The sequence below is a fragment of the Xiphophorus maculatus genome, chromosome 5, assembly GCF_002775205.1.
Source record: "Xiphophorus maculatus strain JP 163 A chromosome 5, X_maculatus-5.0-male, whole genome shotgun sequence".
NCBI classification, from domain to species: Eukaryota; Metazoa; Chordata; class Actinopteri; order Cyprinodontiformes; family Poeciliidae; genus Xiphophorus; species Xiphophorus maculatus.
The window spans coordinates 20,960,759-20,984,600 of NC_036447.1; the positions used below are offsets into that span (position 1 = coordinate 20,960,759).

At 40.5% G+C, this 23,842-nt stretch overlaps 1 protein-coding gene across 2 annotated transcripts in view; it reads right to left on the minus strand.

The window, feature by feature from the left end:
• Nucleotides 1-23,492, minus strand: part of cnnm2 (cyclin and CBS domain divalent metal cation transport mediator 2) — a 58,022-nt gene extending 34,530 nt beyond the window's left edge. For both annotated transcript variants that reach the window (XM_023334000.1, XM_005810350.2), the window contains exon 1: nucleotides 21,535-23,492. In XM_023334000.1, the coding sequence (XP_023189768.1) occupies nucleotides 21,535-23,020 (1,486 nt within the window). In that variant the 5' untranslated portion in view covers nucleotides 23,021-23,492. The remainder of the gene's footprint in view (nucleotides 1-21,534) is intronic.
• Nucleotides 23,493-23,842: the final 350 nt, after the last annotated feature.

Below are 23,842 nucleotides of genomic sequence, written 5' to 3' on the forward strand. Positions count from 1 at the left end.
AGACTTGAAAACCAACATCCACAGTGGTTTTCCACCCACTTAGACTTGAACTTAAGCAGTTTTTCAAAGGATGGCCGTAATTTCAGTTTAAATATGCAAAGCTGGTAGAGCTACAGCGCAGAAAACCTACAGGTACAGGCAAAGGAAGGCGGTTTATTTGTAAAATCTTACAAAAACAATGTATTTCTTCCCTTCACTCATAATTATAAACTACGTTTTCTTTGTGTAACCCATAAAATTTCAATCATTATCTAGGTTGTAGTTGAATGAATATGGAAAAGTTGAAGTGGTGTGAACGCAGCTCAAGGCACTTTACACATGGACATCTCAGTCCTTGAAGACATATCTAAAAATGTCTTCTTCCAGCCCCTAACTGTCATTAAAGGGCTTTGGTCACTCTGCTGCTACTAGCCAGTGGGGTTTGACTAAACTCACACACACATACAGTCTCTCACACACACACTGCTGGAAAATCATTGTTGTTCATTCAGAGAAGCAGCTTGCTGTTGTAGCTGGCTGCGTTTGTTGTTGAAAGGTCCCCTGGGTGGAGATTCCTTTGGGCCTCAGTCATAAGGCAAGGCATCAATGGGAAACCAGTGGGGATAAATGAATGGCCCTGCGGTCAGGTGCGGCTCTGTTGTGTGAGTGTTGCAACTGCTGAATGGTGATCACATCACGGAACAATGAGAAGAACGAGGCTTTACCAAATTACAATAACCAAGTAAAAGTGAAACTGTGACCTGGGGTGTGAAGTAACGAAGTGCGCTAGTTTATAGCTCAAAATACTCTGCATCACATGCCACTGCTGTCGGCACCACTTTCAGCATCTGATTCGCAAAGCAAATAGGACAATAGGGATTAAGCCACAAAAAATACCCATCAGGTTTGGAAAGTATAAACATCAAGCTACGTAAGCAATGCCAAATGTAGATAAACAATGAATTTCCATTCTCCATCCAAATGACCAAAGCATATGGTGGACAAGCAGCGTTTTAATGCATAATATAATAGAAAAAATTATCAACAGCATTGGTTCCACTTGTATTTAGATGATTTATCTCTGGTACTCAAAGTCTTTAAGGTTGGGAGGCCTCCTTGTCATCACCCTAATCTTTAGCTCCCTCCACAGTATATAAGGTATATATATAAGATTCAAACTGGTACTCCACCTGGGCCACTCCAAAATCATTAATATTACTTTTAGTCAGAAGAAACATGTTGGTAAAAAGCAAATAGATATCTTTAGGTCTAAATCTGCCAGAGCTATAAATAATTTAGGGGTGATTTATACTTTCAAATTAAAACTCATTCAACTAATTCAATGTAAAGCAACATGTTTTGGAGTGTTTCTGGAACAACATAAATTTTTTTCAACAATGATGCACTTTTGCAGCAGCATTTCTCAATGTACAGGCGTTTTATTCCCCAAAAATCTTCCAATTCACAGATCCGATCAATGCCCTGGAACGAAAGCGTTATTTGTCTGACCATGTTGACGTGCATTAATTTAAACTATTACTATTTTTGTTATTAGCAATTCAAAATTGATCTTTGATAAATATACTGGCTTCTTTTACATTATGAGGAAGTTTTAAAATGAAAAAAAAAAAAGCATTTTCAACAAAAAATGAGAACCTTTTAAGAAAAGCTATCTTCAATCATGAAACATTCATGAAAAAACATAAACAAATGAATCAGGCCCATAAATAAAAATAATAAAAAATCAAAGAACACAAACAAACATTATTGGCCAACATTTTAAATAATTTTGTTTGCCATAATCTCATTGGGTTGATGGACTAAGGACACAGGAGTATCTTAAAAAAATTCTGATCTCAAAGTAAGGCACACAGAAATGCCAGAGCCTTTGAGTCAAAACATGCTTTTAAATCCAACATTAGTGCGTCCAACATGTGGACATACTAAAAACAGATCCGGCAGGTGATCTGAACCAAGCAGCAACGCTCTAAAACAGAGCATTTGGACATGTACTGGACATAAAAGGCAGCGTAAGGTTGCTGCAGGCAGCTTTACCCCCTGAGGGGTAAAGCTGCTCTGAAATTGGTAAAAGCAGTTCCAATGGATTCCAGTCAAGCGACATACTCTGTATTTATATGTATTGAAATAGCAGTCTCAAGCCTCTTTGTTAAGATTGTTAACAGGCTGAAATGTTCACTTTTTGGTTCTGTTCCTGGAGGCTCAAAGTAAACATCTCAGCCCATCTTCTGAAATCTGCATGACTATAACCAACACAAGCAATACACACAAAAATCTGCAATGGATGTTTCCACAGATACAGCCACAATGGATATGCTAAAAGCATACATTTCTATGAAGAAGTATTTCCAGCCTTACAGATTCCTTTCGTTTTTTGCTTTTTTTCCCCCCGACACCTAAATGTTTCAGATCATCAAAGAAATTTGAATATCAGTGAAAAACAGGCCTCACCTGCCTCAGGCCAATGTTTTTAATTCAACAACAGGAAATAGACTGGGCACCAATTCATCCATCATACCTACATTCAAACATGGTTGTGGTAGTGTGCTGGTCTGGACGAAATACTGTTAATGATGGAACAACAAATCCTGCTTCCTTCCAGAAAAGCCAGAAAGGAGAAAGTCCAGTTATCAGTTTATGACCTTAGGCTCAAGTCCACTTGAGGTCATGCAGCAAAAAAACAATCCAAAACAAACCAGCAAGCTCACCTAAAATGTACTTACAAAACAACAGGTTTTGAGTAACCTAGTTAGTCTGGATTTAAATCTCAATGAGATGCTTTGGGATGACCAAACAGGCTGTTCTTGTTCGAAAACTAAAGAATGAGTCTGCATTATAATAATTCTGATAAGAATTACCTCCACAGAGATGGCAAAGATAAACCTCACCTTTGTAGGAGGAATAAAACATTTGGTAAGAAAAATATTGTCTTTTAGCAAAATCACAGGTAACACACTATTATTTCCAATAATATCAGGGGACGTATCATGTGAATCATTCAGCATCATGTGCTGAAGTTGGTCATACACATTGACGATATGGAGCTTTTTGAGATGGGATAAAATATGCAAGTCTCAAAATTAAACACAATAAAATTTAAAAGTTGTTCTATGAATTATTTTCTACATAGGCAATCATGTTCTCGAGAAGTTATGCATAGATTATAGTCCTACAGATGATAATATCAGCATGTTATAAACCTCGTGTAGTTCCTGAGTCTCAGTTCTTGGCCTGGCTTCTTTAATTTAGACAGCTAAATATTTAGAGGAATTATAATTGCCCAATGGACTGTCCTCAAGGAAATAACTCCTTCAGTAAAAGATCTGACAACCATCAAAGGCACTCAGCTCTGCAGTACGTAGTGGAGTCTTTTACACACGCTTCAACAATTAAACACAGGGAAACACTCATTTCTGGCACGGTCTGCTTGGAGCTTTGACAAACGTCTGTAAAAACAATTAGCTGAGCAAAATCCTTAAAGCTAGAATGAGCTAAGTACTTCATAAAAAAAAAAGCTTCTGTGTTTTATGCAACAAGCTTGGAGAATGCAGCAGAAAAGTGACGTTCTGACCTATCGCGTTGTTTTAAGTGCATCGCTTGTCCCCAGGTGAGTTCATAATGGCTTGCAATTAGATGGTTTGTGACATCTTTCAACGTTTACATTAATTAGTACATAATTTAGTACAATATATATGGTTCACTAGAAGCAAAATCATCAGTCTTCCACAGGTGTTTCAATCCCCAGACCTAAATCCTCCAGAAAACCTGTGTAATTAGCTGAAGAGAGGAATGCACAAAATAAGACGACTCTGCATTGTATCAGATGAATTCACATGTCTGTATGCTCCACCACCTTTAGGACAAAACTAAGAAGTATTGTCAGAGCGTTGACAGAGTTTATGACCTGGACGGATTGTGCAGGTCCAGGTCATAAACCTGGACCTGCACCTCCAGGTTTATGGTGGTAAACCTAAGGATTGTGCCACAACCTAAGGATTGTGCCACTGGAGATTTAATTAAAAAATATATATATATATTTCTTAACCTTTCATGTGTTTTTTTTCTTTCTTCAAGTTAAAGGTTAAAATTTCTAAAAATGCTTAATGTGAGATTATGCTACTGGAATAAAATAATATTTGGTATGCTTTTTACACACCTACACAAGGAAGCCACTAGTTGTGGAAAGAACTATAAACACCAGAATCTATTTTCTGGACGTTACATAATAAAATTCGTCTCAGAGAATGAAGGTGCTGACGCTTCGATGCTCAAATAGTTATAAAACTCTGAACTACAACAAAGATTGACTTTAACTCCAAAAGAACAGGCTGAAACAGATCTTAAACATGCAGAGATGACATCAGAAACCAACCAGCAGTCTGTCAGAACCAAATATCTTCGCACAAAAACAAAAACCCGGGCAAAAACAAACCAGAACCAACAGGAACAATAATTCAAAGCTGGCGGATCAGGTTGCAGATGGGGTTAAAGCTTCGATATTGAATCTGGATCTGGAGGGTCAGCTGGAGCAGTGGCTGGGGCCTGCAACCCATAGTGGGGCTCTACTAGCAGTTCCCTCCCTCGCTGTTCGCCAGGAGACTCCAGAGAGTGCAGAGGCATACCAAGAGAACTGAATGACCTAAAAATGCATCTGCGCCTTCATAACAAAGTTGCTTCAAGAGAGACTGCAGTGCTGTGTTGCCTCATAAGGACGTGTGGCATTAGAAAACTTCTTCACACTTCCCCATCATCTGTTAAATCTGACCAAGATGTGTGAAAAAGAGTCTAAAGGGGGGGGGTTGAAATGACATTACCACTCTCTGGAGCCAACTGTATTTATGCACCTTGACATGTGTGCTTAGAGGGAACTAACATAACAAACTGTGAAAGTTTGATTTGCATGACTCTTCCACAGTGAAAACGAAGGAAAATGAACAGAAATGCCTACAAAAAAATAGTGGAATCTAACTCTGGCATTTAAAACCCACTACAATATCTGCATACTTCTTCATAGGTCAATTTTCTTCCTGATATCCCTTCAGGAGGGCTTGAAACAGTCACATGCCCTTTGGAGATTGACACTTAATGCCTCATTGGCTCCTGCTACTAAATGCTAATGGCAGGCTGGTGCCAATTTCTAAGAAACAGAAACAATAGTGTGAGAATTTTCCAAATGTTCCCCCCAAAATGACTGACTTCTCTCCTGAAGGATTTTGTAATGTATTCCTTTGCTTCGGCACTAAACCTTAAGGTTAGCATTAGGAGTCTTCACTCATAGTTGAGGTGTTTCACATGTCCAGATAAAATTAAGGCCTGCCACTGCCGAAGTCTCTGAAAAGTAGGTTTCATCAGCTGATTGCAAAAAGCGCTGGTGTCTTTCGGGTCTGTTGGAGGGCCCGTCTCGGGCCTTTTCCCCCTGCCAGTAAATAAAGGGACGGACAGTGTGCCCAGTGTTATCAATGAAGCCGGCCTCTCGGTTCTCCAGAAAGTGCAGCTTGGAAGGCGTCCATAGCAGGGCATTAGGCCTGGAGGTTTGTGTCGTTTGTAATTTATAACACTGAGGGAAATGGGTAAGAGGACAATATGGAGAGAGGCGGGAGAGAGGGAATTTGGGAGAGGGGGGAAGGGACTTCGCAGCACAAGCAAGTGGTGCTTCCCTAAAGTGTGTTGCACCGAGCCTGGATACCAGTCTGATCGGGCTGGAGGGTTTTCTGGGAGACAGAAAAGCTGAATGGGGCCCAGTTTTAGATAAATGTATTTTAAATCGACAGCCCTCTTCCACCACTCAATGTTGACCCATCCACATGACAGACTTAACACTGAGTAACTGCACAAATCAACACATCTACATCGGAATTCCTTTCGACAATTACAAAATATGACCAGGAATTTTCTGGTTTAAAATAAAGTCAAAACTATAAGAAAATAAAAAAAACACAATACGGGGTGAGATTTAATTTAGTTGTAATTAAACTACTTTGCCTAGAAATCACATAGATATGCTTACGGTACGTTTATGTTTTGGCATTCAAGGTCCATTTTCACACTAACACCATCACTAACCAGCACAGCCGTGTGCTAATGACTACTTTTTTATATTTAGTATTTAGAAAATGTGCAGTTTTTGTTAAATTGACAGTTTTGTATGAAAAAATGTCACTGTTTTTCTCTCTCTGACCAAAAGCGGATATTTTAATGCGGCATCAATATTTGCTTTTACACCGTGTTCCAAATTATTATGCAAGTCATATTATTTCTGATTTTCTTAAATGGTCAATGCAAATCATGATCAGTATAATTTTTAAGTCATGAACTATTACAGTATAAATCAAATTTTACTGAACAAAGCTCCCCATGAGAACAGTATTTTTTTCAAAAATAAAAAACTCAACATGCACTGTTCTAAATTATTATGCACAGTAGACTTTCTAAACACTTTATGGATCATAAAGAACTGCAAACGGTCATTCTTTGAATGTGCAGCATCACATGTACTAAAATCAAAGCTATTTCAATCAAAAACATTTTAACAGACTGAGTTCCATGTTAACATAGGACCTTCTTTGATATCACAGCACAATTCTTGATCCATTGAACTTGAGTTTGTGGAAAGTTTCTGCTTGAATTTCTTTGCAGGATGTCAGAAAACCTTCCCAGAGCTGTTTTGATATGAACTGCATTCAGATCTTCTGCTTGAGGAAACTCCAAAGGTTCTCAATAGGGTTGAGGTCAGAGGAGGATGGTGACCACACCATGAGTTTCTCCCATTTTATGCCCATTGCAGCCAGTGACACAGTGGTATTCCTTACAGCATGAGATGATGCATTGTCATGCATGAAGATGATTTTGCTACTGAAGGTACGGCTCTTCTTTTTGAACCATGAAATAAAGTGATCAGTCAGAAAGTCCATATACTTTGCTGAGGTCATTTTCACACCTTCAGGGACTCTGAAGGGGCCGACCAATGATTCTCTCCATATGATTTCGGCCCAAAGCATGACTCCACCACCTCCTTGCTGACGTCACAGCCGTGTTGGGATGTGGTGGTCATCCACCACCAATCCACTGCTGCATCCATCTGGATCATCCAGGGTTGCACAGCAGTCATCAGTGAACAAGTCTGTTTGAAAACTAATCTTCATGTACGGCTGGGCCCACTGTGACCGTTTCTGCTTGTGAGCTCTGGTTAGGGGCCCAATAGTAGGTTCATGCACCACAAGCCTCTGGATCCTCCACCTTGAGGTTCCAGAGGCTCCAGCAGCTTCAAATAACTGTTTGCTGCTTTGTAAGGGCATTTTAACAGCTGCTCTCTGAATCCAATGAATTTGTCTAACAGAAACCTTCCTCATTATGCCTTTATCAGTACAAACCCATCTTTGTTCTGAATCAGCCACAAATCTCTTCACAGTACGATGATAACGCTTCAGTTTTCGTTAAATATTAATGTTTTCATATCTTGTCATACGGCACTATGCTAGCTGATGATTTTCGTCAGAGAGATCCTTTCTCTTTCCCATATTGCTTGAAACCTGTGGCCTGCTTAATAATGTGGAACATCCTTCATAAGTAGATTTCCTTTAATTGAGCTCACCAGACAAACTAATCAACCAGCTCTCTGAAATTAATTATAGTGATTCAAAGAGCCCTGGCACACAATACCATCTATAAATTTAATAGCACAACAAAAAAAGTTATCCTTATGACACTTTAATCCAATTTGCATAATAATTTGGAACATGGTGTAATGCCACGTTACAGTTGCTGAATCAACAACAGCTTTGCTTTGCTTGTTTACATTATCCTGCCTTCTCCTTCACAGCTGCTGTTGCGTTGCCGAACTGCTGTATCACAACAGCCATGTGTTTCATTCACAAAGACAACCTTTCCTCCACGGCTGTTGCTGCTCGCAGCGTTTTCAGTTATACAACGCAGCTTTAGGACTGACAGAATCCATTTCCATGTGGCTAAATTGTGGGAGGTATAAATATGGTTAGAAGAATATCAATATATCATATACAACCCAGTCAACACCCTTCAAACTACTGCTGTCTCACCAGACGATCTTCCATTTGTCATCCAGCAACTTCGGCTTATTTGCCTCAAATCAAATGTTGAAGCGCAGCTGAGGCTCAGCACTTCTGTCTTTAACAATTAATGTCAAACAGGATTCTTGTTTATGAGTGAACCTACGAGCCGCAGGCTTTCTTATGGAGCTTCTAGCACACACCAACTCACTGTCAGCAACTCTGGACTGGAGATGCACAGAGAAATCTGTGGAAGTTCAGATTTATTGGTCCAGACAAAAACTTAAAAATCCCAACTTTCGCAATCAGTGAACCACACTGCTCTAAGTGTAACCAGATCATCCTGATGTCAGAGTGGACGGCGTTAAATATTCTGTATCCTATTTTCAGTGAGGTGTTTGATTCTAATGTTGGAGGAAGCACAGAAAGTAAACTGGATTTTGTGATATATCGATTCTGACTGAAGGAGAGAGAGCAAGGTTTCAGCAGGTAACAGGAAGGCTGAAGGAACTGTGTCAGATTTTTAACCTTTTGAGGTTTCAACCTCTGTCTGTAAATGGATTTGGAAAAGTTAGCAGCTTTTCTTTTTTGAGCTCTCTGAGTTAAGGCTCTCTACTCTTTAGATCAAGATCACATAAGAACCATGCCAATATTAGATGTCGACATCACACCTATGTGAAGGAAGGAAGGGAGGTATTTGCTTCAAGAAAGATAGAAAAACTGTATTTTAATTATTTAAATGGCAAGACGTGGGTAGTTTTAGAATTTTAGCAGAATGAATCAAAAAGATATCAAGTGATATGCACTTATAGCTTTTAATACAGTGATGCTCTCAAATTTAATAAGCTAAGAATGGTATTATCCTCAATGGACATGAAAACAAAACGTACACCTGTTGTCACAAGAACATTTAGCAAACATTCACATTTCTGTGTTCTGTATAACTTAAATGTAAAACAGTCTTGCTGAGACAAACAGTAAGACTAGCTGAATTCTGACATGTTCAGTCAGTTTCACAGCATATTTGATGCTAACAGGAAAACGGTACCGACTTCTGAGAACTCCAATCTGCTATTAAGACGCACTGATCTGAGCATAATCCCTCTCCTAATCATCATACAGTGCAGCGACAGTAATGGCAGTAATTTCCGTTCATTTTACACGAGTGACGTAATGTTCAACACCCAAATGACTCAGATAAAATCTTAAAGACATAACCACAGACAAAACAAGCATTTCCTCCTTTTCAAAGATGTAATGAATTGTTTTTTTTATGAGAAGGAAAAAAAAAAAACTAATTGAGGATTTTTCTTAAAAAAAATTATATCTGTTAAATAAAACAGGTCTGTTTTATTTGCGAACTATATTTACGATGGCTCTGGGAAATTCAGTGCCTTTGTGAACTTGCAGTGGTTGTAAGGTATTTGAGTTGAGAGCAGCTATCCAAATAAACATGAGAAAATGTTTTGCATTGGAGATTCATACTTATACTGGGCCTTGCAAAGGTAGTCATAACCTCTAAACTTTACAACCATCAATTTTAATTCATTTTATTGGAAATCCATGTGATCGACCAACACAAAGTAGTTCTTAATATTAAAGTGAAATTAAAAGGCTTCATGGTGTTATGGGTACATATCTAAAGAGTTATAGTTCCCTTCTTTAAAAAGAAACATTGTTGTCTTAATCAGACTAGATGAAGAGTGTCTGTGAAAAGCTATTTTAAAAACTTAGAATGTATTTTTAATTGACACTGAGTCGAACGAACTTATTCATGTGTGATTTTAACTGCATTTTCGATTTAATGGAAACACCGCAATTGGAAAATTGTGTTTCGTCAACAACAGCAGAATATCAACTTAATTTTCGTGATGTTTTAAGGTTTAAACTCCTCCATCATTTTCTCCATGACCTTTCGGCTCAGCTTCTCGCTCCTCATGATGTTGTTTGCTAGATAATGTTTGCTAACAAATCTTTTACTGAAACTGTGGCAGCTGGTTGTAATGGATCCTTGTTAGTGCTAATAGAGTAAAGGGGGACAAACACAAATGCATGTCACACTTGTCAGATTTTTATCATAAAAAAACAATAATAAAATTAATGTAGCCACTAAACGACTACATTGTGTTAAATCCCACTAAAGTACATTGGAGTTTTTGGTTGTAATGTGACAAAAATAAGCCCAAGGGGAGTGAATTCTTTTATAAGAACTGTAATTTGTTTTTGGTAAATGTAGCTCTCGCTCCTTTGGATCTGCTCTAAGGTTCAGTAAGAGCTTCTGAGTCTTATAGTTCTGTGACGACATAAATCATAAAGTCTAAATAATCTGTTAAGAGAAAAAAATCAAAGACACATAGAGGTCTGGTGCGATCGCTGTTGTGGGAAACAGATTCATAAAAGCAGCGTGGGGGTGGTTGCATTCTGAATTGCATAATAATTTTTCCACCGTGGTGCATGGCGACAAAACCTAGGCAACATGCGCCGAAGGCAGGCTCAGCCCCTTAACCACACGCACAACACAGAACTACAAAAGCAGTTCTTCAGGAGCAGCGCATCATAAGAGGCTACTGGACGTGACAGGAGTCACTAATGAGTCTGCAGCCGGGTTGATGCAGAAAGATGTAACAGGGTCATGTTAATGACAAAAAAACCCCACCATTTGGTCTTTGATTGAAGCTAAATCTACATATTTTACCACTTCAGAAAATTTGTAACTGTTTTGATCTCTGTTTTGACCAAAGGAAACACCCTAATACCACAATATCTGCTACAATGAACTATCCCTAAATCGTAGAGTGACTCAGTTTGATTGGGGAGCAAAATTGCAACATCTGTTACCTTTTCAACCACTTCCCTGTGGTGGCGCTGCAACAAGAACCTCTTAAGGAAACAACTCGAAAACGTCTGAAGAAGACACTGAACCCAACTTCCTTCTTCACAAAAGTTGGACAAAAATGAAGGGGTGTCAGATTTTAGCGTTTGTAGGATTTCTCTTTTGTCTTTAGCAAAGGACAATGAGCCATTTCTCTCGCTAGCGCTCGACTTACCTGTTTGTTTTGGTTATATTTATCCAGAATGCCCTGCGCTATAGTTCGCTTCCTGCATTTGGAGCGGTCTCCAGTCAGCTTGCATCCACATATTCATTTAGACCAAACCAGAGTTCACTTCAATGAGCTGGGGATTAGGTATTTAGGAGGACCAGAGTTCGCTCTTTGGTCCGCATCATGGACCAATTACGCATTCCCGCCTCCCCAAATGAACCAGACTTTCTAGACAAACAGTTTGATTAAAGCAAACTAAACGTTCTGCTATTAGCAGCCTCTTGATTCCACAGGACTGCAAATGGATAAAGATGACATCAGCAGGGACCAGGTCAGATACAGAGGGGATAAATCAAGCATCTTTCATACACAACAGGTCATCAACAAGGGGTTAGCTTTTCAGAAATACGTGATTACTTCTTTCACGGCAGCTTACTGTGTTTCTGACTGCCCTTTTGGAGACGTTTGCCAAGTGGAGCAAACTTGGAAAACGTGGCCCTTTAACTCCAACTATAGTAAGGTAATAACTTAACAGTTCTTTGTTGAACAGCCCAGTCCAGGCTTGCATTGCATGATTTCAAACTTAGCTTAATGCAAGCAAGTTGTAATCTACATTTAAGTTTGTTGCAAAGTTGGCTATTCCGCTGTATAATGAAGATGGTTCTGAGGTGAGTGACGTAGTATTATGAGATCTATTAAAAAAAAAACTAACAAATGTAAAGCAAAGTTATAATTCCCCATCAGACATGCTCTGGGAATGCACCATGTCTAGATTCACACTCGACTGCTGTACTAATCGGGTCTTAAAAGCCTACTCCATGTTGCACCAGAATCTGAAGAATGTAGGCCAATTCTAAAGCGAGTCCTGTAACACAACACACACCAGAGTTCGGTCCAGTCAACACCTTACACGCCAGAAGTCAGTCATTTATTTCCTCATTGACGTCCAAAGCTGCAGAGTTTGAATGAACACGAACAAAACAATGTGTACATGTGTACATGTGATCATTTGTAGCATCAAAAAATAGCTTTCCGGGTAAGCCTGTCGCTATAACCAATTCTGCTGGACTACAATTATCCCAGAAGTTATCGCAATAAACAACAAAATAGAGTAATATAGTGGTAATAGTGGTATAGTGGTAATAACGAAGCACAGGTTGCTCTACTGTGATTCTGGCTACATGCCTTCCAAATACAAACGACTGCACCTTTCTAAAAGAAATCCCCTCCCACACAGGAGAACATCTCCGAATAACACTTGCGCCCTGTAAGAACAAGTAAACTGAGAAGCAGAAAAAACCTCTTCACTTCTAATAACGTGAGCAGCTGGCTGATTAATTCTTACTGAGTTCAAAGGAGAGTCCCTCATCAGGAAACATTAAGTGTTCTTACCAACATGATGCCTTTTAATCCCCCGGTTTACCAGGCACTTGCTGTCATATCCTCCACAACAACACCCAGAGAACAGAAAACCAAGCACAACAGTTTTGTCAACGCTGGAACAGGAAAAACAATCCCCCCCCCCTTTAAGACAAAGCGCTGCACACAGAGGTCGTTTAGGTTGCCGAGTCTGAATTAAGCATAGATTGGCCTATATTACAGGAATCAGGGGAAGTAGTTCAGTGTTTTTACCCAGGATGCCTTACTCTGAAACTGAAAGAAAAAAAATCACAGCTGAATACAAGGTAATATGGATATTCACAACAAGCAGGGAGCTGACAAACTAAAACAACAGTTTACAAGAGCTAGAGCCGACTGAGTTTACAGTTACGGTAATACGTGCTGTGACGTGAGCAACGCCCCGTCCGCTGACTCACATTGAGTAACTTTGACTTTCAGGAATAGCACACCTCCCTCTAAAGCCGAATTCCTGTTTTTGCCTCTGCCACTCGGTTTAGTCCCAAATGGCATGCACTGACCCACTCATTAACCAGTGACCCTGCAGCCGGACCAAACAACCCCTGCATGACGGTAATTGTTGTAGTCGGAGACACAGCAATTAATGAAGGGGCCAGAAGTTTCCACAAGGGTGTCTGACTGCATTAAAAGGCTCCTGCGTGAAGCTCGCTGCGACCCCTGACCCGTTGGACCTGCGTTGTGGAGACCTGTGACAGTACAGTGTGTCGCTAAGATGTGGCCAAATATTCTGTATCGAATCACGGTGTTAGACCTCTCTTTCTTTTACAGAGAAAATGAACTTTTGTGTTGTTTCTGAGACCAGAAACCTCAATGAAAGTATTACAGTGAATTATGGAAGCGTATAAAAATCATCTCTAAGAAACACCGTCTGCGTCAGCACAATATTCAGTCTCTCCAGGAAGTTGCGGCCGTAGCCATTAATGCAAATTCACTCATCGAACACAAATTTTCCTGCAGGACAATGATGCAGGTCAGGGGGGAGAAAGATTATAACTTGATGAGAAAAGAGAAGGGCAGCAATTTCAACGTTTTTTGTAAGACCATTCTATGGAAAAAATGAAGATTTAAATAAATTGCAACCACAACTTTTTGAAAAAAAGTCTTTCAAATTTTAGGCCACAACAATCGCAAAAAAACATGGGACAGCATCCTGGACGTACTGCGTGTTTGATATACGTGGCCTTTTATTCTTTCTGTAACAGTCTTCAGACACGCATGCAGCTCTGCGAGAGGCAACAAATTAATTAACAGTGACTTATAACACAAAGCACTTTGAAGTAAGAGTGCACTGTGAACAGAGCCAGATTGACTGGAAACTCTGACCCTGCCGCCCTCCCTTCAACAGTTGCTTATGACTTCCCCAGAGGGAGGTGAAGCGAAGGCAAATTCCCTCTGGTGTGCCGCCAGCCGCAGGAACACACTGATTCAGCCACTAAAGCTAAACCGACTGGTTTACTGTACGTGTGTTGCAAATATGACGTGGACACTGATGCGATGCACAGCAGGTTGACAAAAACTAGTGTGGAGGAAAAAAATATTTACACCAGTTTTTTTGTTTTGTTTGTTTATTTGTTTCCCACATTACAACTAGAAACCCGAGTGTATTGTATTAGGATCGTGATGGTTGAACACAAAGTGATGCAGAAATGTCAAGATGTCAAAAAAGTCCTCAAAATTTTAACACGTCAAACTCTGAAAGGGTCAATTAGCATCCAGACCCTTTTTCTCTGACAATACCAAATGAAAACAACGCAACCAATAAGCTTCATATTGACCTAATTAGTAAGTAGAGTCCAACTGCATGTAGAGTAATGTCTACACCTAATAAATAGGTGTAGACATTACATTAATTGACCGGCCTGTCAATTAATCTGACAGGCCGGTCAGAGAGAGCATTTTTTAGAGAAGCAGTCAAGAGACGCGTTGTGATCCTCAGCCAGAGTGTCTGCGCATCTTTAAATAGTCTTTAATGTATTAAATTCTTGTATCTAAAATGAATGCCTTTTAATGTTCTCAATTCATTTTAAAACTTGTAAGCTAGCCTTAAATATATTAGGCCTTACATTTTTTCCTAGCAGCACTTAGTCATAAATGTCAGCTTTTTTTTTCTTACTGGATCTCTGCTAATAGGCACTTGCTAACTAGCTAGAAAGTTTTTTTTGTGTCAATCATGTGTAAGGGAAAATTTATAGGCAGTCTGCAGTACCGTGTTCATTTTCATCACTGCTTCACTTCTTTGCACCTCTGATGCTTGACACATTCTGTGAAAGAAAAAAAGATCTTGGTACAATGGGGGTAAAGGCTGTAGAGAGCCTTATGCCGTGTGAGAAGCACAAAGCTGCTGCCAAAAGCCTCAAACAGACCCCAGGAAATTTCACAGTTTTTGCTATGAATGTAACACAGAAGAATCCCTCAACATCCCTCAACAGTCCCCAATGTTTATAGTTCTTCGGTCTTAAATTTGACTTGCTGAAAAACCTGCAGACATCCTGCTCTGCTCAGGTGAGAGATTCTGTTGGCAGGACAATTACCCATCATGCACTTTCCAAATCTGGTCTGTACGAAGGAGTGACGAGAAGAAAACCATCCTTAACAGAAGACCAGTAGAGGTCTGCATTACAGTTTGCCAAGTAGCGGACAATGTGTTCGAAGGTGCTGTGGTAAAGTGAACTTTTTCACACTCCAAGATGCTTCAGACTTGGGTCTACGTTCACCTTAACGTATAAGTGGTTTAGATTTTAGGATATTTGTGGGATAAAATGGCCCAGTAAAAGTCCAGATCTAAATCCAACTGTGAATTTTTGGCAAGATTTGAAAACTGATGTTCACAGACACTCTCCATTCAATCTGACTGAGTAGAAGCTGTTTTGCTAAGAAGAACTAAGAAAAAAAACAACTACAATCTCCAAAACATGGAAAGCTGGTAGAGACAAACCCCAAACGACGAGCAGCTATAATTACAACACAGCATAGTTGTAAAAAATACTGAAGCTGGACACTTTTCTGATTTTATTTTGGGAAAAAAAAAACTTTGAAAAGCCATCTCTTGTTGCTTCCCCTTCCCACTCATGCAGTACTTTATGCTGGGTTTACAATTCTAACAGAGCATAAACATTTGCAGTTCTAAAATGGCAAAATGTGAAAAACTTTAAGGTAAAGGAAATCTTTGTCTCGGTCAAAAGCAAAAACTCAGAGAGAAGAGTTTCTAATTAAGAACATGACCAGGGAGAGTTTTTTATATTAATTTTTGAGCCTCTGTATTCCTGGAAGTTTCTGTATCCAAAAACTAAAAGCATAAAAAACCATTTTATAAAACTCAATAGTCTTGCTGTGAATTGTACAATTAACATTTAGCATCAGTCAAGTTGGACAGGTCAGTAACTGGCTTCAAAGCACAGCTTTCCTCGTTTTAGGATTAGCATAAACAATGAGTAGTCCCTGGAGACTGGTCCAGGATTATTTCGTGGTCGACTGTAACTTCACCAAAATGTTAGTTTTTTTTAAACGTACGTCAATAAAAATGCAAGATTCCACATCAAAAAGGAATGTGGACTGCAATCACTATCTATCCAGTTCTTGTAAACAGATAGCATAAGATTTTCGTAAGCTTCAAAGATAAGCAAGGTGAACAGAGGAGAGCAACGCAAATGTCCCCCTGGGGACAATAAAGTTTATCTAATCTAATCTAAAGATGAGTATTAACCTGAATGTACCATCTTTCAGAAACTGGATACAAAAGATCTGACAAAACACACGAAAGACGGATCACCCTGTAGTTTATCATCATCTTGTTTCATTTTTTATTTAAAGATTTTTTTAGCGGTCAAATTTGTGTTATTTTTAAAATTTGCCCTAAATTCATCAACAGAAAAGGGAAGGTTGCTGGTAAGAAACAGATCTGATTTAAAGCTGCTCCTTTTCTAAAAAGTTTACCACACATAAAACTGGACATGAGATTATTGTGGTAAGACAAATTTTCTCTCTAGAAAACAGACACTATTACATAACTGCTTTAATTAATAGCAGAACAATATTCCAGCAAGTGTAAAAACAAAATGACGATGATTTTTACTTAATCTACGGAAAGAAAATCAATTAAATTTAGTATTTAATTGATTTTCTCTCCTATCCTTGTCAGGAAAAAAAGGAAGATGAAGCACTTTTCCTCTGTTCTTATAGTCCCCACTCTGACCTCTAACAAGGAAATAAATCTGAAGAACACTAAACCTTAACCTGGATTCAAATGTTTAAAGTTTTAGATTCAAATTTTAGTTTTAGATCTTATTACACAGATTAGTGTATCTGTTCTTCGTACTGTAACACGAATATAACAAGCCGATGTCAGCTAGTTAACCATCTGTTCGGGTAGATACACATAAACTGATTGTTGCTCGGCAACTGTGTTTAAATCAGGGTTACCTGATGATTGGTGTTATAGTCTCCATGCCACAGTTGTGTATACAAAGACTGGAAAATCGCTATAAAAGTTTTGAACCACTTGCTTTTTACACACTGATGTGTGTAAAAAATGAAATTTAATGCTAATCATTTGTTAAAACAAATGATTAATTATGGTGTTGGCCCACATTGCATCACACCAAGAACTTGAACTCCTCTAGGAAGGCTTTAAACAAAATTTGAGACTGTGTTTGTGGGAATTTTTGACCATTTTTTCTTCAAATTCTCATTTGTGAGGTCAGCCACTGACTTTCAAGCGGTGCTCCTGCGTCAGGGCTGTGATCTGGACTTGGTGCAGGATAGTCATGTTCTTATGTCCGAGTCCTTGATGTTTATAAGGGCCCTGATTTATGCACTGGTAAAATAGTCATGTTGGAAAAAGAAGAAGCCATCTCTAAACAGTTCCTAAAGACTGGGAGCAGAAAATTGCCCAAAAATTGTCTTTTGTGGAAGCATTAAGTGTTCCGTCCAATGAATTCGTATGGGCTGAACCCAACCATTGAACAACAGCCTCTGCTCCATAATCCACTCTGCACCAAAGGCTGTTCTTGAAGAATACAGTCAGCCCGGTGTTGTTCTCCTGGTTCCTGGCAAACACACAGTCGTCCACTGGATTGCAAAAAGGAGAAGAACATGTCAGAGAACGCAGCTCCACAAGCCACCACAAAGACAAGTGGCAGCATGCTTCCAACTCATGCTTTTTACACTGCACTTGGTGGTGCAGGGCTTGGGCACAGCTGCTGACCACTAAAAGCACATTTCATTTCATGCTCTCTTTTCTTGCTAATCAGGTCTGTAGCTACTGAAAATAGCTATTATGTGCCTCACCGTCAACTAACCCCGTTTGGTGATTTTACATGCCCTTTCACTTCCAATATCACTACTAGTTGATTTAGAAGGCATGATTGCATCTATCCTGGAACCACACTGGCATTCACTGAGCGCCTCAGAGTGACCCATTCCTTCCCAAAAGATTGTAAAGTCGTTCTGCCTCCCTAGGTGTTGATCTTAGAGCTACAGTCCAGAAAGCAGCTTTGAAAGTTATTTAGTGACTATTAGTGAAGACCCAACACCGTAAAGGCCAAGAACCACAGCCAAGAAAAGGTTACGCAACAAAACAACATCCCAAGCAACATCCCCATCACTGGATGATGTTCAATCTATCATCTGACAATGGAAACAGTACGGTACAGCTGTAAACGTACCAGGACATGGCTGTCCATCTAAACAGACAGACTGGGCAAGGAGAGCATCAACCAGAGAGATCCATAGTGACTCTGGAGGAGAAGCAGCTCTCATCTGATGACAAGACAACTATCGTCAGTAGATTATCTAAATACAACATAAGATGTCGTATTATGAGAACATATTATGATTAGTTCAATAAAATTAAACTAAAATGTCTTTCTATTTTCAGATTTTAGAACAACATGAATCCTCTGTTACAAGAGAAGAAAGAAAAAAATTGTAGAGTGAGGTGAGCCTAGTTTGAAGCTTCTAAAAGTGTTGTAGATGCACTATGCAGGTTTTGCATAAGAACTTATGGAAAAACTCCTAAAACGACCACTTCCGATAGCGTCCAATCAAAAACATTTAATTTTTGGTTTGGTAAGAGCCACCGTGGAGGGGTGTAACGAGCCGAATGTGGCTCTGGATCCACAGGTTGCAGACATTTTAAATATCCAAAAATAACAAATGGGGAAAAAAACACCCGTCATAGATGTGCAAAGCTGGCAGTAGGTCTGGGTAATATAGCTTAAAAATAAATTTTTTAATACAAAATTAGTCTTTTGTTTCCTTTAAAAAATCCATAAAACATCTTTAAAAACTGGCTTTCATTCCAATCAGTCCTTCTGTGAGTTGACCAGTATTCAAAGTTGATATAAATAAAAGATGTCAAAAACGACGACAGTTCTCTGGTGGGCTGACATCACTCTGAACGATGGAAATAAAATTGTTCTATTCCCAAAAATGAAAGCTTCAAAAACAGAAAACGTGACAAAGTGCGATAAAGCTTAAAAGGTATCAATACTTTTCCACTTTACATGGCGGCAACAATACTAATAAAATAACCCCGAAAGACGGACGTTTCTTTCCTCTCAATAACATTGCCTGTCTGCAACCAGTCAACTGTGATGAAAACAAATAGTACGTTATGTAATGCTAATTTGGCATGGAGAACTTCACCTAATTTCTGGTAATGGAGCTGAATGATTTGTTCTGTTTTACCTCCTAATTAATCCTCTTAAAAGTAAAGTGATTATTCTAATGAGCATGCGAGGCTACCAATCATGCTTTTTCCAACATTTAGAGTATTGGTAAATGAGCCGCGGACGGCCGCGCCTCGCTGTCCCTCCGGCAGCTCTGTATTTTTAGGAGGAACTTGCATTAAATCCAGCAGCACTTGTTTTAGTCAGACACAACCCACGGAGCGAGGGTGGAAATCAAACCGCCCCCTCCGCCAAATAAACCACAGGTGAGGTAAGCATCTTTGTCAAACGACATGCGCGGACAAACACTCGGGGGCTCAGAGGTGTTAGAGGCTGTTATTCATTATCCACTCAACCGCATTCCAGCGCTGGACAAAAGCTGTTATCGCCACCATCGCTCGGATGCGAGCACGAGAGAGGCAGAGATGGATTTAAGCAGGTTCTCGAACGAGATGCCCTCGCCTGATAACCCCGGCACCGACGTTGCACCATTCCCACATGTCCCACTGCTTTAGAAATCAGAGAGAGAGAGAGGGGGGAGGCAGGCAGGGGAAGCTTCAGAGGCAAGGTAAGAAGCTGTGGAAAGCTGGAGGAGAGTGGGAGAGTGTGAACATTAACGCTGAGTGGAAGTGATGGAGAGTGATAAGGGCACCTCCTGCTTCCCCGTTTACAGGAAGCTAGCGGCTAAAAATGTGGCTGATGAGGCTGAAACAAACCCAACGTGGTGCTCCTGTGATTTTTTTTTGTTTTGTTTTGTTTCCTTTGCTTTCACTGCAAGGAATATCTTGTCAAAAGGAGGGCAGCAATACGTTCTCCTCACTCTGCTCCTGAAAGTCAGGTTTAGACTATTTGAGGTCATTTGAAACAACCTGGCCTGCAGCTGCAACAAAGGCATCCAGAACAGAATGAAAGGTCAGCGTTGGTTCATAAATTATGACACAACTCATCTCAATACCTTACCTGACTCAAGAGGAAGGGCAGACAGGTGAAACACCAGTTTAAAAATGAGTGAAGATGTGAGAGTCCTGAAACATTTCACATGTGCAGACAATACGGGCTCTACGGAGAACCAAAAGTGCCACAATTCAATCAATGAAAAAGCTACTTACCTGCAACTACGTATTTATAATTTTTTAATCTCTTTATTCAATTTATGTTATATTTACATTTTAAATGCAAATATTTATTTAATAAAAAAATAAATCATGTAATTATTTTTTTAATCTGCCAGCAAATCTCCAGACAGTTCACGCTTAATTTTATGCAGATTTGCAAACAAGTGTTTCAGCAGAGCACGTGTTCTTCTTTTTATTGCTTTGCAGGTTTGATTTCAATACCGTGATGTATGTTGGATCCACTGAATTCAGTCTTATGCTAACTATTTAATTGCGTAAAGACAAGAACACACTTGAAAAGCATAACCGAATCGTATAAAGGGCTAGCTTAACTACCCCGTCTTGGGGGCACCATTAAAATAAAGTTCCTATATTTTTCCCTCAATTACAGTTTAGCGTTTCAGAAAACAGGGACAGTTATGGTTTGAAAGCAAAAGTAGTGCCATAGGATTGGCTACCATCCGTTCATCTGTTAAAACTGCTGACTACAGGCTACCTGAGCAGATAGCCTAACTAACTAACTAACCAGTTCACATCTATTTGTTAGACTCGAGTCAGCCTTTACAGAGAAAAACCTTTGGCAGGTATAATTTTTCAGACAAAAACTACAGTAAGTACTGCAGAACTTAGCATGTTTATTCTACATTTTTTCCTTAAGTCTAGGAATCAAAATTACAATGACAATAAACAACTGTGGAATATCTTCTGATAGCACCAATTTGAATGATTCATGCTTAGGCTATAACATCTCAAACATTGCGTACCTTGTTACAATTAGACATCTTGAATGTTAGACAGCTGTGTATTCTACATTTCTACAGAGCATACAACTAACTATTTCTGACAAGTATTGTTTCGCTAAAGAAGAGTTCCAGAGGCAAACACAAAAAGAAAAGTGAAAAGCAAGTATATTACAAAATGAAGCGATCAGAAATATGAATAAAAATATAAGAATGAAGAAATGAATACTAAGAATTAGTATTAATGTTTATTCTGAAAGTGAATAAACATGAGTGAAGATGATCAAAATGGTTGAAAATATATATTACAGAAATGTGATCAGACATACATTGTGGATGAAAAGCAGTGGATTAATAGCTTTGTAACTACCCTGACTTTGACACAATTAATATTTAAAACTATTTCCCAATTAATTATTGTAAGTCATACATAAAAGATAACTTAACTAAAAAAAAAAATAATAATGTATTGGATTGTGTCACTTTTGGCTTTCCATACAGAGACAACAAAAAAATCGTGCTTTTCTCACCTTTTTTAAACTCCTCCAGCATCGCATCCAGCTTGGTGTCATTAAACACAAAATGCAGCGAGTGGCTGTAAAACTTTGTGATGGTTTTGAGCGGCGTGCAATCATCCGGGTCAACGAAGGCCAGGTCCTTGACAAACAGCAGATCCACTATATTGGACCTCTCGCCCTCGAACACCGGGATGCGCGTGTAGCCGCTCCTCATGATCTCGGCCATGGTGTTGAAGTCCAGGATCGTGTCCCCCGGCATCATGAAGCAATCTCTCAGCGGCGTCATGACGTCCTCCACGGTTTTAGTCCGGAGCTCCAGCGCGCCCTGGATGATGTTCAGCTCCTCCTTCACCAGGTCGTTGTAGGGGTCCGTGACGCGCAGCATCTCCAGCAGCTTCTCCCTGTTGTACACGGTGCCGATCTCCTGTCCGAGCAGGTAATCCAGCAGCTTGCTCACCGGGTAGGACGCGGGGAAGGTGAGCAGCATGAAGAACTTGGTGAGGAAGATGGTGTTTGCCCCCACGGCCAGGCCGTGTCTGGAGCAGATGGCCTGCGGCACGATTTCACCAAAGATAACGATCCCGATGGTGGACATGACCACCGCGATGAGCCCGGAGCCGGCGATGTCGTCCAGGAGGATGGTCAGCGTGGTGTTCACCAACACGTTCCCGAGCAGGAGCGAGCAGAGCAGGTAGTTGCCCTGGCTCCGGACCGGCTCGATCTTCTTGGCGTAGGTCTTCTCCCTCTCCGTGCCGCAGTTCTGGACGATCTGGAGCTCCATGGGATCCAGAGCCATGAGCCCCAGGTTCAAGCCGCTGAACATGCCGGACAGGCACAGCAGCATGGAGATGAAGATGACCTGGAGCCAGAAAGGCAGCAGGAACTTTTTCTCCTCCACCACTATCACTTTGGTGTCGTCCCCGTCGTGGTAGATCCAGGTGTTCTCCGTCCACGGGTCGTGCAACCCGGCCACCGCCGGCGTGGAGGTGGCGATGCAAAGGTAGTACGCTTTACTCCTCTCGGTCTTCCGCAGGGGTTTGACCTCAATCTCGACTACTCCGGATGTTTTCCGACTCAATATGATGTTGGGTAATATAATTATATCCGAAGTCCTAATTCCGCAGGGATGCGAGCCGGACGAGTCCTCCCGGCTCTGGTTATCCCCCGAGGAGCTGTCAAAGCCCCCCACCGCCCGGCTCCGCTCGTGTTCCGTGAAGGCAATCTTGGACCAGGTCTCGTTGTTGATGTTCTGCCCGTAGACCCTCAGTTTCACCCGAGACCGCTCGCTCACCCGCAGGTAGCCTTTATCCATGAAGGAAATGTCGTCCGTGTCCTCCAGCCGGAGCCCGATGATGACGGTCTCCTCGGAGCCCTCCTTGCCACTTGTCGGGGTGACACAGCAGCCAGTGACAGTTAAGAAAATCATCGCCAAAGCTCGGACCCGGCTAAGTGACGCCATTTTTGCAATGTTGGGTCCCGGGGATAATGGATCTGCCATATCGATGACCGTCTGGGCAAGCAAGCTCCTGAATGAAAAGGGCTTTGAAAAATCAGAGCCAGTCGGAGTCCGCCTTCATCTCCGCCCAGGGCTGCCGTGACTTGTGCATCGGGACCTGCTCTTTCCCACTACGTGTCCGACACTGAGAAGCAGCCAGCGCAGGCTTACAGGCCAACTCGTGCCTCTCACTGTGTCCTCAAGACGGGCGACGGGAAGGACCAATCGGGGGCGGCGGCCGAGCCGGGGGGCGGGGCGTCCGCAGCCTTCTTGGCGAATCAGATTCCGGAACAAGTGCAGCTCATCTTTGGAGGCAGAGAGAAGTCAAAGCAGGCTTCTTTATGCACCCTGCACTCGAGGGCACGACTCCTGGCTGATTTAATAAAAAGATAAGCCACATGGGTCAGCATCAGACTGTTTCTAGCAAAAACAAAAATAATAATAAAGTTTCTGTAAGTGTACTTAAGGTAAAGCAAAACTATAATTCAGTTAGAAATTAAAAAACAAATTATTTTCACAAGCTACTTGCAGAAGAGTATCATTAAAACAGGAGCGTATCAAAAAAATTTGAATATATAAAAGTTAGTGTGTGCCAACAATTCTACTCTAAAATGTGCATCAAGTACAGTTTGTTTATTTAGCACGTTTTCACAGACAAGGTGTCAGAACAGCACAAGAAGGTAGCACAACAAAATACACCGGCATACAGTATACAGTTTGAAAATTTGTTCAAACAGGTACAACTTATTTCACTTGAGTATTTTGGGTTCAACTTATCCAATTCATTGCTCCATTTAATCTTTTTTTTTCAGCTTTTTCCAGTGT